Below are 13,746 nucleotides of genomic sequence, written 5' to 3' on the forward strand. Positions count from 1 at the left end.
AATGACCACGTTTCAAATTAAAGTAGTATTTTGCTGATTGAGGTAGACACCGATATGAAAAATGAAAGAACAGATCATTTTACTGGTTGTAAAGTGTTTATTTAAAAAAAAAAATGTTTTGGGTTTTTTTTTTTAGTGGTATGAAAAAAAGTAATTTTTCAAGAGTTTAAGATAGTTTTCTGGGATTGGAATTTGTGCCTATGGAAACTTTGGAGCAGCCTAAGCTACCTGTTAGCTTGATATGTGTGCTAGAAAAATTTCATTACCATGTTTTGTGATATGTAATAAATTCAGGGTGCTGTGCTTAAGCTTCATTTCAGTTCAAGTTTGGGAACATCTGTTTCCTTCATTCCCAGACCTAGCAGACACCCCACCTCCCATAGCCCTCCGCCCCGTCCTTCCCCAGATCCCATGTGAAAGAGTCAAGTCAGGCCCTGACTCGCAGAAGATGTGTTTCTTCCTGCGTGGAGCAAGCAAAACATAACCATGATCTCTAAACCTCTGCTTTTGTGTCGAGGAAGGGTGATGCTTTCTATCCTCCTTTGATGTCTCTTTAATAAATATGTTGTCATTATTTGTCCTTGGAAGTGGCCTCTTGAGCCGCCTCTCAGTTTTCTCCATGATTTATGTTGCAAACAAATTCTCTGTCCTGTGTCTGTTCACCACTCTCCTGATCTTGTGTACCATTGAAGACATGCTGGAGACCGTTTTTGTTTTTATGATGCAATTATGTTATATGTGTATTTCAGTGAAATGTCAACCCGTCAACAGAGGATGATGTTAAAAATTATCCAAATAAATAGTTTTCTATTTCTTTTAATCAGACCCAGTCCAATCAGTTGAATGACGGTGAATAGGATTATCTGTTGTTTTTCAACCTCAGGAGTGTTCCTAGCCCATGGTGCCTCGTGACATGCGTTCATATACATAATTTACCCGGGGCTACTGACTTAGTGCTTTGTCACCTATGTTTATTTTGTGGACAAGGCAGTGGGTGTCTCAAACCTGGTCTTTGACTTGGGAGCCTCAGATCTGTGATCGCCCTTTCCTCTCCGTGATCCAAAACCAGACGACGAAACCCTGACTTAGCTCACCTTCCCTTGATGACCGTGCTCTGGAAGACACTGAACGATTGAGCCACAGGCTGTTCGATAGTGCTAGGCTTGACCTTCCTGCACATGCCTGCAGCTCCGTGTGAAAGAGCTTTACCCCACTTGACATTAGAGTTGCCTTCTTGATGTTTCCAAGAGAATGGCAAGTGGGTCTACCTCCAAGCCAGATGATTCCCCTGGTTCAGATGTGCTGGACCTGGGGATCTGAGAGAGGGAAAGCATGTGTGTGTGCATATATGTGAGTGTGTTCATGTCTGCGTATGTGCGTGCATCTCATGCCTGTGGTCGGAGGGACAGGAGAGTGAGAGGCAGCCTCACTGACCATGCCGCAGACTGTTCCAGGTTTGGCCCCACGACATGTGTGTCTTTCCCCTACAAGACCACAGCATTCCTAGCCAAGAACCTGAGAGCTCTGAATCTGGCAGCTCTTTCATGCCCACAATTCACGAAATGGAAAGACCCCCTCCTCCTCTATCCAAGGAATGGATCAAACCAGACCTAGCCTGGTATACCGTTTTTGAACAGCATCAACTCATGTGGATGAGACTGTTTCCACAGGAGCCTCTTAGGAAGTTCCTATAGGACTTTACATCCTAAATTACTGTCACCACTGGCATCTGGAGAAGACCAGTTCTGAGCGTTCCCACACCAGGGGGGTCAGCCCTGTGGGATCTGGCCAGATGTGGCCACCACCCCCTCCACCCTCTCCCCTCCCCACTCACACTGCTGGGGCTCATGAAGGAAGGGCCGGGAGGTAGGCCCCTCCCCCCGATGACCTACCTCTAGGCCCAGGGCTCCCCTGCTGACCACCCTGATGTGGAGTTTTAACTACAGATGCGGCCCCATACAGCTGGGGTTCATGCTCCGGTGTGGCTGCTGAGTTGCAGAAGGACTGCCAGCAAATGAGGGGGTCCTGCCCAGATATAGGACAGGTGGGCTTAGGCCTGCTGGCAGGCAGGAAGTAAGTCTTTCTTTGGAGAGGGATAAAGTAGCTGTACTGTCCCTATTAGTCTTTAAAGTCAGCATACTATTTTTCCTCAAATTGATGGTCAAAATATAATTTTCTCAGAGCCAGCAACTCCACTTTCCCCATATATAGTGTAAGCACCTGTAATGTTCTCCTAACAAAGTGGAGAACAACAGAAGGGCTCCTCCCAGGGCCTGTCCCTGTGGAACCCAGTGGAACTGGGGCCCAATATAAGGTAGGCCAACTGCAAGAGTCTCAGGAAAAGGAGTATGTCTGTGAGGGCCCAGGAGGGGTCACCTGGTGGGTCCTGCACAGCCTCCAGAGGCTGGTGAGCCCCTTTCAATGTGTTGTGGTCTTCAAGAGGATGATCCAACTGTTGGCAAGTTCTTGGCCTGACCCCAGGCTACAGGCCAGGGCACCACGGATGGCCATGGAGGCTGGCGCTGCACAGCGGCCCAGGTCTGTGTGCGTGTCAACCCATCTTGTCATGGTCCTGAGTGTGCTGGTGATTGTAGTGTGTGGTGTCACTCCCTTGTTCCCATGGCTTTCTAGCAGAACCGGTGGCCCTGATGGCTACTTGGTCGGCTTGCCCCCTTGTACTTGGACTTAGATCTCCTTATCCTGGACACAGCCAGTGAGTCCTTGTAGAATGGCCTGATTGTGTTCCTTGCCCCCTCTGGGGCTCTGGGAGAGGACTCTGCAGGCCATCCTTCTGTCATTTAGACATGAACATGTGCTCTTGACCACGGCAGACATTGCTCCCTACAAGTGCAGGTAATTGAGAAGGAGGTTACTGGGTTGAAGACCTCAAGCATCCCAGCCTAGGACCGTCTTGAATTCCTGACCACATCCTTCGACCCTGGGGCTTCAGGGACCCTTCAGTCACATTCACGCGAGCAGTCAGTTCCCCAGGTTGCCTTTGGAGAAACTTCCCTTTCCACCGCTGAATCAGGCAGGAGCAGAGCCAGGATCCAGGCCGGGCCCAGCGCATCCATGTTGTCTAATCCGTTTTGCCATTTGTGTTGATCTAGGCAGGATTAAGGACACTGCATGACATTGGGCCAGAAATCCGGCGTGCTATATCATGTGATTTGCAAGATGACGAGCCGGAGGAAACAAAACGAGAAGAAGAAGAAGATGTATTCAAAGTAATTATTCCACGCCTAGCTACACACTGGCCACTTGGAAATAGTGGGGCAGGACTCCAGTTTGGGCAGTTGGTGATCCACAAAAGAGCCTGGAGAATGCAAAGCAGCCCCTGGGCCTAGAGGGGCTTATGGACTGTGCTCTCCCCACAGCAGACCTTCGGCACCTCCTCTAGGGCCAGGCCTGCTCCATTCCTGAACTCACCCCTCTGTCCCACACTAGCAGCTTCAGAGGAGCCTGGCCACGGCTGCTTGGCCAGTGTGGCTGAGCATCCTGAGTCCCACTAGCAGCTGCCTACCTGCACCACCCCCTTCTTCCCTGGGCCAGTTCTTTGACCTGCCAGCCGGCCCCCAGCCCCTCAGCCCGAGAGTATGCCTTCTGCCCAACCTCAGCCAGCCAGCCGTGCTGGGTATAAGTCACCTCAACTTGGAGCGACTGCAAGAGCACACTTGTGTGATAGCCAAGAGCTTGCTCCCCAGCTCAGGAATCGGTAACCTTCCTCATTTCAGGGGGGACCAGCTGCCACGCAGACACATTCACCCTGATCTGTGAGAAACTCAGATTGTTTTACAGGGATCCTACGGAGCTTACCTAGAATTTGTTTTTCGTGTAGAAAAAGTTACCTAACATAGCTAGCCTGCATCAAATACTTGTTAAATTACCTGGTGTTGTCTCCCATTATTTTGCAGAGAAATGGTGCCCTGCTTGGAAACCATGTCAATCATGTTAATAGTGATAGGAGAGATTCCCTTCAGCAGACCAATACCACCCACCGTCCCCTGCATGTCCAAAGGCCTTCAATTCCACCTGCAAGTGATACTGAGAAACCGCTGTTTCCTCCAGCAGGAAATTCGGTGTGTCATAACCATCATAACCATAATTCCATAGGAAAGCAAGCTCCCAGCTCAACAAATGCCAATCTCAATAATGCCAATATGTCCAAAGCTGCCCCTGGAAAGCGGCCCAGCATTGGGAACCTTGAGCATATGTCTGAAAATGGGCATCACTCCTCCCACAAGCGTGACCGTGAGGCTCAAAGAAGGTCCAGTATTAAAAGGTAACCTTTAAAATGTGTTTGCACTTGGTAAAATAGTATCTGCCCAAGGCAATTTTTTCTCCCCTGTGCTCTGGCACACACAGGAGATTCCCGGGAGGCATTTGCACTAGAACCTGGGAGTACTGTGAGCTCACAGCCTCGTCAGGCACTAGCCAGTGATGCACCCGGAAGATAAAGGGCCACCAGCCATCCAAGTGGGATGCCCCCCGAAACAGCAGCAGTTACAGGCTCTACCTTCCCCAGTGATGCCAACATACTTTGGGGCAGGGGTTGGCAAACTTTGTCTGTAAAGGGCTACATAGTAAGCATTTTAGGTTTGGGGCACCATACGATCTCCATCGCAGCCACTGAGCTCTGTTGTTGTAGACAGAAAGCAGTCATAGACCATGTGTAAACGCATGGGTGCAGCCATAGCCCGATAAAACTTTATTTACAGACACTGCAATGTGAACTTCATATAGTCACATGTGATGAAATATTTTTATTCCTTTGGGGGTTTTTTTTGTTTTTGTTTTTTGTTTGTTTGTTTGTTTGTATGTTTTTTGCAATCCTCTAAAAGTAAGAACCGTTCGTAGCTCAATGACAGTATATGGCCTATAAACCATAGTTTGCTGACATCTGTGCTAGGAACTAGCCTGATATCTGCATTTTAAATTTTGTTGGAAGTATTTAACTTTTATCTTCTCCCTCCCTCCCTCCCATGTTATGCTTGTCCTGGATAGAACCCGCTATTATGAAACTTACATTAGGTATGTGCTCATTGCGCTTGTGTGTTAAATACTCTGTGTCATAAGTGTGACCTACTGGCCTCTCAACACTGAGGGATGAAACTTCCCTAGAGGCAACTGCTTGGGCCTGTGGACTCCCGGGGCAGAGGTAGCTGCTGCTTTCTAAGCAAATGAGCTTTGAGGTCCATATGTGTGTAGACTACACAGTCTGTTACAGCCAAGGATGTGCTGGTATTGATGCGCCAGTGTGCCCACGGGCCTCATGATAGCATAGGGAGAGCCCACTGTGCACTTCCGGCTGCCTGGCCCCGGGAGGCCGGCCAATGCCTGCTGCTCTCTGAGTTCAAGCCTCTTGTGGGGACTTGATAAGAAAGTGACCCCAACCTCCTGAAGACCGGGGACCAGATCTTCTCTGTCTGTCCTGGAGCCCCCAACGTCTGTGCTGTGTACCCTGCTACGCATTTGCTAAAGCGGGTTGAATTGTGAGTGGGATGATCATTTACCTGGGAACGGGGGGCTTGGTCTCTTGCTTTCATTGTATCAAGAGAAACCAGCTGCTCAGGAGCAACTTGAGAGCATGAACTTGGAGGGAACACAGTCCTCTCTTTGGAGGGAGTTGATATAACAGAGCCTGGCTGGTTTTCCTGAGGACCGAGGCCAGGACAGTGGCTTTCAGGGAGACAGCATGACAGTCTTGCCATGTGGGCAAGGCAGGCTTTGAAAACATGCGAGGTGTCACACGTGTGAGTCCCCCTGGGACACTGAGTTGCAAACCCCTGCGACTTTTCCTGGGGTGGACGCAGTGGGAAATTGGTTAGGGGGCCTCTTTGTTCCAGACCCTGAAGTCACACAGGCCAGGGCAGGAAGGATCAGAGCCTTTTCCCTGGGACTGCCAATCCCTGCAGGCTTCTATGTCCATTTCCTTGTTCTCTTCCCCCAAATTACACTGACTCCTTTGGTGCCGTGGCCCCTGGGCATAGTGGTTTGGCGCCGGCATCGTGCAGGGGTACCAAGAGAGAGATGTGCTCACACGCGGAGCCTGAGCAGTCCAGTCCCGGGTGCACTGGGGAGAAGTCAGGGGCATGTGGGGGGCGGGGGGAGCTGGCCTCCCACCACGGCCTGGCTACGGGAGGTGTCTGCCGCCTGCCTGGGCGCTCAGGCCCTGTCTCGCAACCGCAGGTCTGACTCAGGAGATGAGCAGTTCCCAACTATTTGCCGGGAAGATCCAGAGGTACACGGCTACTTCAGCGACCCCCACTGCTTGGAGGAGCAGGAGTATTTCAGTGGTGAGGAGGGTTCTGAGGATGCCGGCTCACCGGCAGGGAGCAGGTGAGCGGCTCTGCAGCTCGGGCTGACGGTAGGAGGCCTGGCTGTCTCCCGCCCCTCGTGCCCTGAAGCCAGGGCCCACGTGCACTACACCTGGCCTGCCCCGGGAAGTGAGGCAGAGCACAGACTCTGGGCCAGAGGGAAAGCGGGAGCAGGAGAAATAGGGCCAGAAAGGCAGGGTAGAGGCTGCTCTCAGACCAGCTGCTACCAGGGCCCTGAGTCTTCCGTGAGGCCGAGGACTGCCTTGCTCTCAGCCAGTCCAGGGTGTTCAAGAAAGGTGGGTCTGTCCGAGCTGACAGGCAGGACTTGCTAACTAGGATCTCGGGCACCCCTTACCGTCTCTTTTGGCCGTTTTGACCACCAGGCAGAACTACAGCTACTACAACAGATACCCAGGCAGCAACTGGGACTTCGAGCGGCCTCGAGGCTACCATCACCCCCAAGGCTTCTTGGAAGATGACGACTCACCCATTTGCTATGACTCTCGGAGATCTCCAAGGAGACGCCTACTACCTCCCACCCCAACATGTGAGGCCAGATTTTTTGTTTTGGGTGAAGCCTTCCAAGGAACAGTGTGCCCCTCCCCCAACCCCAGCCCCCCCGGGAAGTGTGACAAATGTGGTCCTGCTTTGCTAGGGACTGTCAGCCCTCCAACCTCCCCTGGTTGGAGACCCTACCGGCTTTCCTTTCTGTCTCATCCGTATCTCACGTGATAGAGCTCGGACAACTTTAGTGCTGTTCTTGACTCTCTGAGAACAGAGGAAGGCAGTATGTGACCTAAATGTCCATAGTATGTGGCATCTGGTAAGGGGCTTTTTGTGCATGTTATCATTGCCTTTGAGCCCGAGGCCCATCCTGTGAGGTAGGTAAGATGTGTGCCATGTCGTTGTCAGGCCCTCTCCTGACAGAGGAGGGTGGAAGGGATCAGCCCTGTGCAGAGCTGGACCTGAGCCCAGGCCTATCCCACCCAGCCCCACGCCTCTGAAGGCCACCTGGGGACTCTTGATGTCCATCTCTTCTCAGTCCCCACCAGGGAGTGCCCCCCTCACCTCCCCGTCCCCCCGTCTTTCATCTTTGCCATGGGTCAGCCAATGCCATTGTTCATGGGGCAGGTTTTGGCCTTGGTGGTGACTTCTAGGGTCAGCACCCCCATCCTGGGGCTGGAGGAATCCCATCCTGCTGAGAAGACGTGGGGGCTGGCTGCTCCCCACCTGTTTTGCCTATGCAGGTGGCCTAAGCAGTGCTGCAGGAGATCTGGGTCACCCCAAGTGAGGAACGTGGGCTGGGGTAAGAAATGTAGCAGTGGCCCCTGCTGCTCCCGGCCAGGGAGTTTGATTTTGCACATGTGGGCATTTTGGTGATTGGTTAAAAAATATCCATTCCTGGTGTTTCTGAGGAATGAAGCATATTTGTGAGTAGGACTCTAATCAGGAACCAAAAATAGCCAAGACACGTTGGCTCTGAGTCTGCTAACTCCGCGTGCAATAACAAGTGTGTCTGGGTGGTGCCTGGGGCCCTCTGCCTCTCTCCAGCTGTCACTGACCTGCTGGGGAGTGTAATCAGACCCATTTCCATGGTTAATATTTAATTCTGCAGCCCCAAACACATGCTGCTAAACAGAGCAATCCTGAGCTCCATAAATACTGAGTGACACATGCAGGTGAGGCCAGGTAGAGCCCCTGGCCCACCAGAGGACCATTGCCCTCCCTGGACCTCCCTGTGTCCCCTGTGGTGGCCACATTAATGCCCACCATTCAGAGGCTCTGCCCTGGTGAAGCTGAGTGGGCTAGAGCAGATGCCCTTTGTATTCGTAAGGGCAAATAAATAAAATGTATTTTATTTGCTTTACTGCCCATCAGTTCAGACGTTGGGCAGGGAGGAGAACATGGAAGTCTTCAGCCTATGTTCTCAGCCGCAGTGGGATTGCTTCCTCTGTCAGAGGTGGTTGTGCACAGCAGATGAGATGACAGGTATATGCGGACGGATTTTCAAAACTGAAAGGCACTCCCCAAATGAGAGGGATGGTGGCTTCCTCTCCTGGCTCCAAGCCTCTGGCCCTTGCCATCTGATTCTAGAACGGTCCTAGAGGGTGTGCAGCCAGGGGAGGCCCATCCCCTGTGTGGTGCATGGAGGACAGCAGCTGTCATGCAACTCAGCGAGGAGGAGGGGGCCCGGCATGCCCACAGGGCAGAGTCAGCCAAGGGCTCAGCCCAGTCTTCATGCACTTTTAGATTAGAGCTCACAGAACCTAACAGAACGTGGAGCTGGTTCCTGCAGCTCCACGTGTGGTCCCAGGAGGCCTGGGAGGCTCGCCTCTGCAGTTTCCCAGTACAGGAATTAGGGGTGTGCAGCGTTTTGCTGGAGCATGACAAATGCCCTGGGATCTTAGAAAGCGGAGGTTAAAGAGACCTCGCTCCTGCCTTGCAAACTATCAGGCCCCCAAGCAGTGAGCCAGCACACTTGGAGGGTGGAGCTATTTCCAGAGGCAGCCTCTGGCCTGTGCTTGGGGGCCCAGGATTCAGACTGACCTCCTGGATCCCTTGTCATCGCTCAACCCCATGCAGGAGCCTTTCTTTAAAGTGGGCATTAATAGGACAACCATGTTCTTTATCCTTAGAGGTGTTCTTTTCTGTTTTTGTCTTCAGTGCTAGAGAAGCTGGGTCTTTCCCAACAAAAGAATTTGCTTCGTATCTGGCTGAGCTGGTAGCAGGTCACCCCCCCCCCCACCCCCTTAAAGCAGGTAGAAGCACGGGAGCGCCAGCAAGAGGCCACGTCCCCCAGAGACACTTAGGATGTCTGCAGGGTGAGAAGGGGGTCAGTCAGCAAGCAGCCGTAGGATTCTAGAATGACCTTGTTGTTCTTGGCGTGAAACAACGTATCCACAGGGCCGGGGCTTCGAATCAGAACAGCCGCACTCCTCACTCCGGAGCCTTTAGCTCTGCCCCGTGAGAACAGGCACTGCATTCACAAGAAACCAGCTTGAACTTGTTAAAAACATCCCTTGGCTGGGCAGCTTCTTCATCCTCCCTCCCAAAGTTCTGAGGCCTCCCTACCTGATGCTTTTCCTCAGACCTGTCTCTTGCTTCCTCTTGGGCTCTCTGCTGAATGTCCAGCGGGCCACCCTCAACCCCAGGGCCCCGGGGTCCCGACAGAGCGCTCGGTTCACAAGTGCTGCTGTGCTTCACTTCTCAGCCCGCCGGAGATCCTCCTTCAACTTCGAGTGTCTGCGCCGGCAGAGCAGCCAGGAAGAGGCCCCGCCGCCCCCCGCCTTCCCCCACCGCACAGCCCTGCCCCTGCACCTGATGCAGCAGCAGGTGAGCTGGCCCACCTGGCCTGGACATCACAGGCCTGATGGGCACCCTGCATGGGACCCACCCTCAGGACACCCCCTTCTCTCTGACTGCCAGCAGCAGGAGGGTCAGAGAGAACCTTCACGTGCAGTAGGGTTCAATCCTGTAGCAACCCTGTCAAGTAGGTACGATCGTGAACCCATTTCACAGATGAGCAAATGTCAGGGACAGGGTAGGTGGCTTGCCTGAGCTCACACAGGGGGTGTGTAACCAAGTTGGCATTTGAATCCAAGGCTGCCAGCTTCCGAAGCTGGGCTCTCGGCCTTGGTGCACACTGCCTTCTGTCCTGGGTGCTGGAGATGGGATCTGGTACAACCCCTGACCCAGGGAGTGGCGACCGTTTGCCTGATCCTGAACAATTAGTGCGGCCCTTTATTTGTTCTGAGACATTGTTCTTTCATTAAAACACGTCTCTAGAGCCCTCTGTGGGCAGGGCCCTGTGGCCCCAAGGGGGCGGGGTGAGCCCCCGGCCCGGACTACGAGGGGCATGTGGTTCAGGGAGGAGGACCGTCCACAGTTAGGTGGTTGGACAGGAGGGGGCCCAGGGTCTGAAGGGAGGGTGGGGGTGCAGCCCACTCACCAGGGCTTTGCCTCAAGGACAAGAATATGGTACTTTTTCTTCCTGAAAAGAGCGCATCGGAGATGCCGTCCACCATGTATGTGTGTCGTGGGGGGAGGCATGCAGGGAGCACCCAGTCCGTACATGTGCAGAGAGCCAGCTCGCCCTACATGAGCACACGAACACTAGCTTCCACTACGGGTCTCTGCCAACTTTTTACTCTTCTGCCTTCGGTTTTTATATTAATTTTTAATCATGTCCTACTTTATTGTGAAAGGACAGAGTTTGGGCAGGCCCAGCCATCAAATGCCATGAACCAAGTAGGCACAGAAGTCTACATGAGCACATGTGTGAAAATGCCCTTCCCTCTGCCGTCCCGTCCCAATGAGGGCCTGGTCCGTGTCTGCCCTGCCTCCCTCGGGTGGCCACGGCTTCCAGTGGGCCACAGGACTGTGCTGTTCACAAGACCGGGCATCCGGGGCCCTCTGTGCAGAGGGAGCATCAGGATGCATCTGCTGTGGTGCAGCTGCAGGTGGGAGGAGCAGACCCTGTGCCAGCTGCTGTGAGGACTTGCATTAGAGAAAGGGAGCTGTGCTCCTTCCCAGGGCTGGGAACTGCTCGTTTGCCCCGAATGGACTTCATATTTAAACGTAGAGTGATCTGGCTGGTATGTTCACATGCCACAGGGCCAGTGTCTTCCCTAATTCTCCACTGCTCAGCAGCAATTTCATGAATTAGTGGCTGATTCCTACTTGGGAACGGTCATAGGCAGCGCATTTGGGGAAACACAAAATGGTCTGCTAGAAAGCCAGATTTTACTGCCCATGTCCTTTTAAAGTCATTGTCCGAGGCTGCCTTTGCCCAGCTTTTGCGCCTCCTGCTTTGTCTGCGTGCGGCCTGCGGCCTGCACCTGAGGACCTCTGGCCTTCCCACCTCCCCTCTCCCCTCAGATCATGGCAGTTGCGGGCCTGGATTCCAGTAAAGCCCAGAAGTACTCGCCGAGCCACTCAACCCGGTCATGGGCCACCCCTCCGGCGACTCCTCCGTACCGGGACTGGACACCGTGCTATGCACCCCTGATCCAGGTGGAGCGGCCAGATGCCCTGGACCAGGTCAACGGCAGCCTGCCGTCCCTGCACCGAAGCTCCTGGTACACGGACGAGCCGGGCATCTCGTACCGAACTTTCACACCAGCCAGCCTGACTGTCCCCAGCAGCTTCCGCAACAAAAACAGTGATAAGCAGAGGAGCGCAGACAGCTTGGTGGAAGCAGTGAGTATGGCCCCCCCAGAGCGTGCCACAGATGGGCAGGCTCCGCCCGGCGGAGGGGGACCCGCTGGAGCAGCGGTGGTTGTGAGGGTGGGAGGCCCCAGAGCCCAGCTGTGTCGCTTTTTGTCCGATATTGCCCACTGCTCCAAAGCAAAGATGGGACGGACAGCACCAATATACAAATACCACCACTGCCAGTTCTCATGAAGGAGCTGTACCTAGGATTGCACGTGCTGTACCTGCAAATATTGCCAGCTTCTCCTGAAATCTTTTTCCCCAATGGGGCTTGTTCTTGTTGGGCCATATGTAGTGTTTGAAGTCTGTGATGTTTTCAAAGCCATTGACATTGAGCTATCACGTGTGAGGTCTAACGAACATAAAATCATGTCCTGCAGTTAGGGCTCGAGGTGGCTCCTTTGTCATTCCCTGACCCACCCCCACCCCCAAAGCCTTGTAACACATTCACGCGATGCATTTGTCCCATACAGGTCCTGATATCCGAAGGTTTAGGACGGTATGCAAGGGACCCAAAATTTGTATCGGCCACAAAACACGAAATCGCCGATGCCTGTGACCTAACCATCGACGAGATGGAGAGTGCAGCCAGCAACCTGCTCAACGGGACTGTACATCCCCGGGCCAACGGGGGTGTGGGCCCCGTGTCACACCGGCAGGACTATGAGCTCCAGGACTTCGGGCCAGGCTACAGCGATGAAGAGCCCGACCCTGGAAGGGATGAGGAAGACCTGGCAGATGAAATGATATGCATCACCACCCTGTAGCCCCCAGGGAGGGGCAGACTGGCTCTGGCCTCAGGTGGGGCGCCAGAGGGCCAGGGAAAAAGTGCCTCGTAGTTAGGAAAGTTTAGGCACTAGTGTGGAGTCCATATTCAATTAGACTTTTGTACAAGTGATGTCATGCCTCAAGGAAGCCATAAACCTGGTAGGGAACAGCCGCGCACGTGTGCCCGGCTCCAGCTGTCGGAAGCAGCAGGTCCAGCCCTCTTGGGGAGGACCGGCGAGGAGGTCGGACAAGCCCAGCCCACTTGTCCAGAGTGCCCCCCCAGGCGCTCACCCGCGCCCACCCACCTGCTGGCATGGTGGGGAAGGTTAAAGGTGATGACGATCACCACACCTGTGTCATTACCTCAGCCATCGGTCTAGCATATCAGACATTCACTGGGCCCAGCATATCCATTTTTAAACCCTCTTCCCCCAGATACACTGCTTCCTGGTTTCTGTTTAGCTGTTCTGAAATACAGTGTGTAAATCAGGACCTACCTACCAGCCGTCATCCTGAGAGGGGAGCAGGACCTTATCCACGAGGTTTTCTGTTATGTGACCCCAGTTTACAAGAGAGAGCGTCACTCAGTTGGTTTCTGACTGTCAGGTTAAGGGCAACTGTAAACTGGAATAATCATGCACTCGCAACCAGGTAAACTTAGATACGCTAGTTTGTTTAAAAATTATAGATTTACTGTACATGACTTGTAATATACTATAATTTGTATTTGTAAAGAGATGGTCTATATTTTGTAATTATTGTACCGTATTTGAACTGCAGCAATATCTATGGGTCCTAATAATGGTAGTTCCCCACCGAAATCTAGAAATTATTAGCATTTTTACTTGGGCTGTACAGAAGTAGAAGAAATAGAGCCAATTCTCCTTTATTCAGTGAAAAATCTTTTGGGGATGACATTTTAAGTTCGAAAGAACTTGACACTACAGAGATTTTTCTAAAATATTTTGAGTTACTATAAATCTACCTTAACCCAAGATACACCAGATGACGATTTACAGTCTTGGCTTTGGGCAAGAGTGCTAGGATTTGATAGTGGACCTCTGGTCCACCGTGGGTTGCAACTTTTATTCTACTGACCCTTCAACAAGTTCATTACAGTAGGTCGAGCTGGTTACTCTGACCTTGTGGCGTTCACAGTGGTGGTTTCCTCAGCTGCCCCCACAAGGCATTTTTGAAGTTCCTCTGCCCTTCCTTGCTCCCTGGGGATGGCTACTGTGCTTGTCTTAAATAAGGAGTTGGGGCGGGTGGGGGGGGGGGCGAAGGGGGGGGGGGGAGGCAAAGCGATGATCTGTGGGATGAGAACGTCAGAGGTGTCCACAAATCATATTGTTGCCTTTTTACAAAACATTGCTGTACTGTGTGTTCTCTCCGAGGGCTTTTATATGCAACTGAATGAGGGCTGAAGTTTTCATTAGAACGTACTCACACC

At 52.7% G+C, this 13,746-nt stretch overlaps 1 protein-coding gene across 1 annotated transcript in view; it reads left to right on the forward strand.

Moving 5' to 3' along the window:
- Positions 1–13,550, forward strand: part of LOC125929476 (voltage-dependent L-type calcium channel subunit alpha-1D) — a 40,567-nt gene extending 27,017 nt beyond the window's left edge. The window contains exons 10-16 of the mRNA XM_049640713.1: positions 3,111–3,227; positions 3,915–4,282; positions 6,190–6,339; positions 6,701–6,864; positions 9,529–9,650; positions 11,196–11,516; positions 12,002–13,550. Of these exons, the coding sequence (XP_049496670.1) occupies positions 3,111–3,227; positions 3,915–4,282; positions 6,190–6,339; positions 6,701–6,864; positions 9,529–9,650; positions 11,196–11,516; positions 12,002–12,295 (1,536 nt within the window). The 3' untranslated portion in view covers positions 12,296–13,550. The remainder of the gene's footprint in view (positions 1–3,110; positions 3,228–3,914; positions 4,283–6,189; positions 6,340–6,700; positions 6,865–9,528; positions 9,651–11,195; positions 11,517–12,001) is intronic.
- The last annotated feature ends 196 nt before the right edge of the window (positions 13,551–13,746 follow it).

The sequence above is a fragment of the Panthera uncia genome, chromosome A2 (genome assembly GCF_023721935.1).
Source record: "Panthera uncia isolate 11264 chromosome A2, Puncia_PCG_1.0, whole genome shotgun sequence".
Taxonomy (NCBI): Eukaryota; Metazoa; Chordata; class Mammalia; order Carnivora; family Felidae; genus Panthera; species Panthera uncia.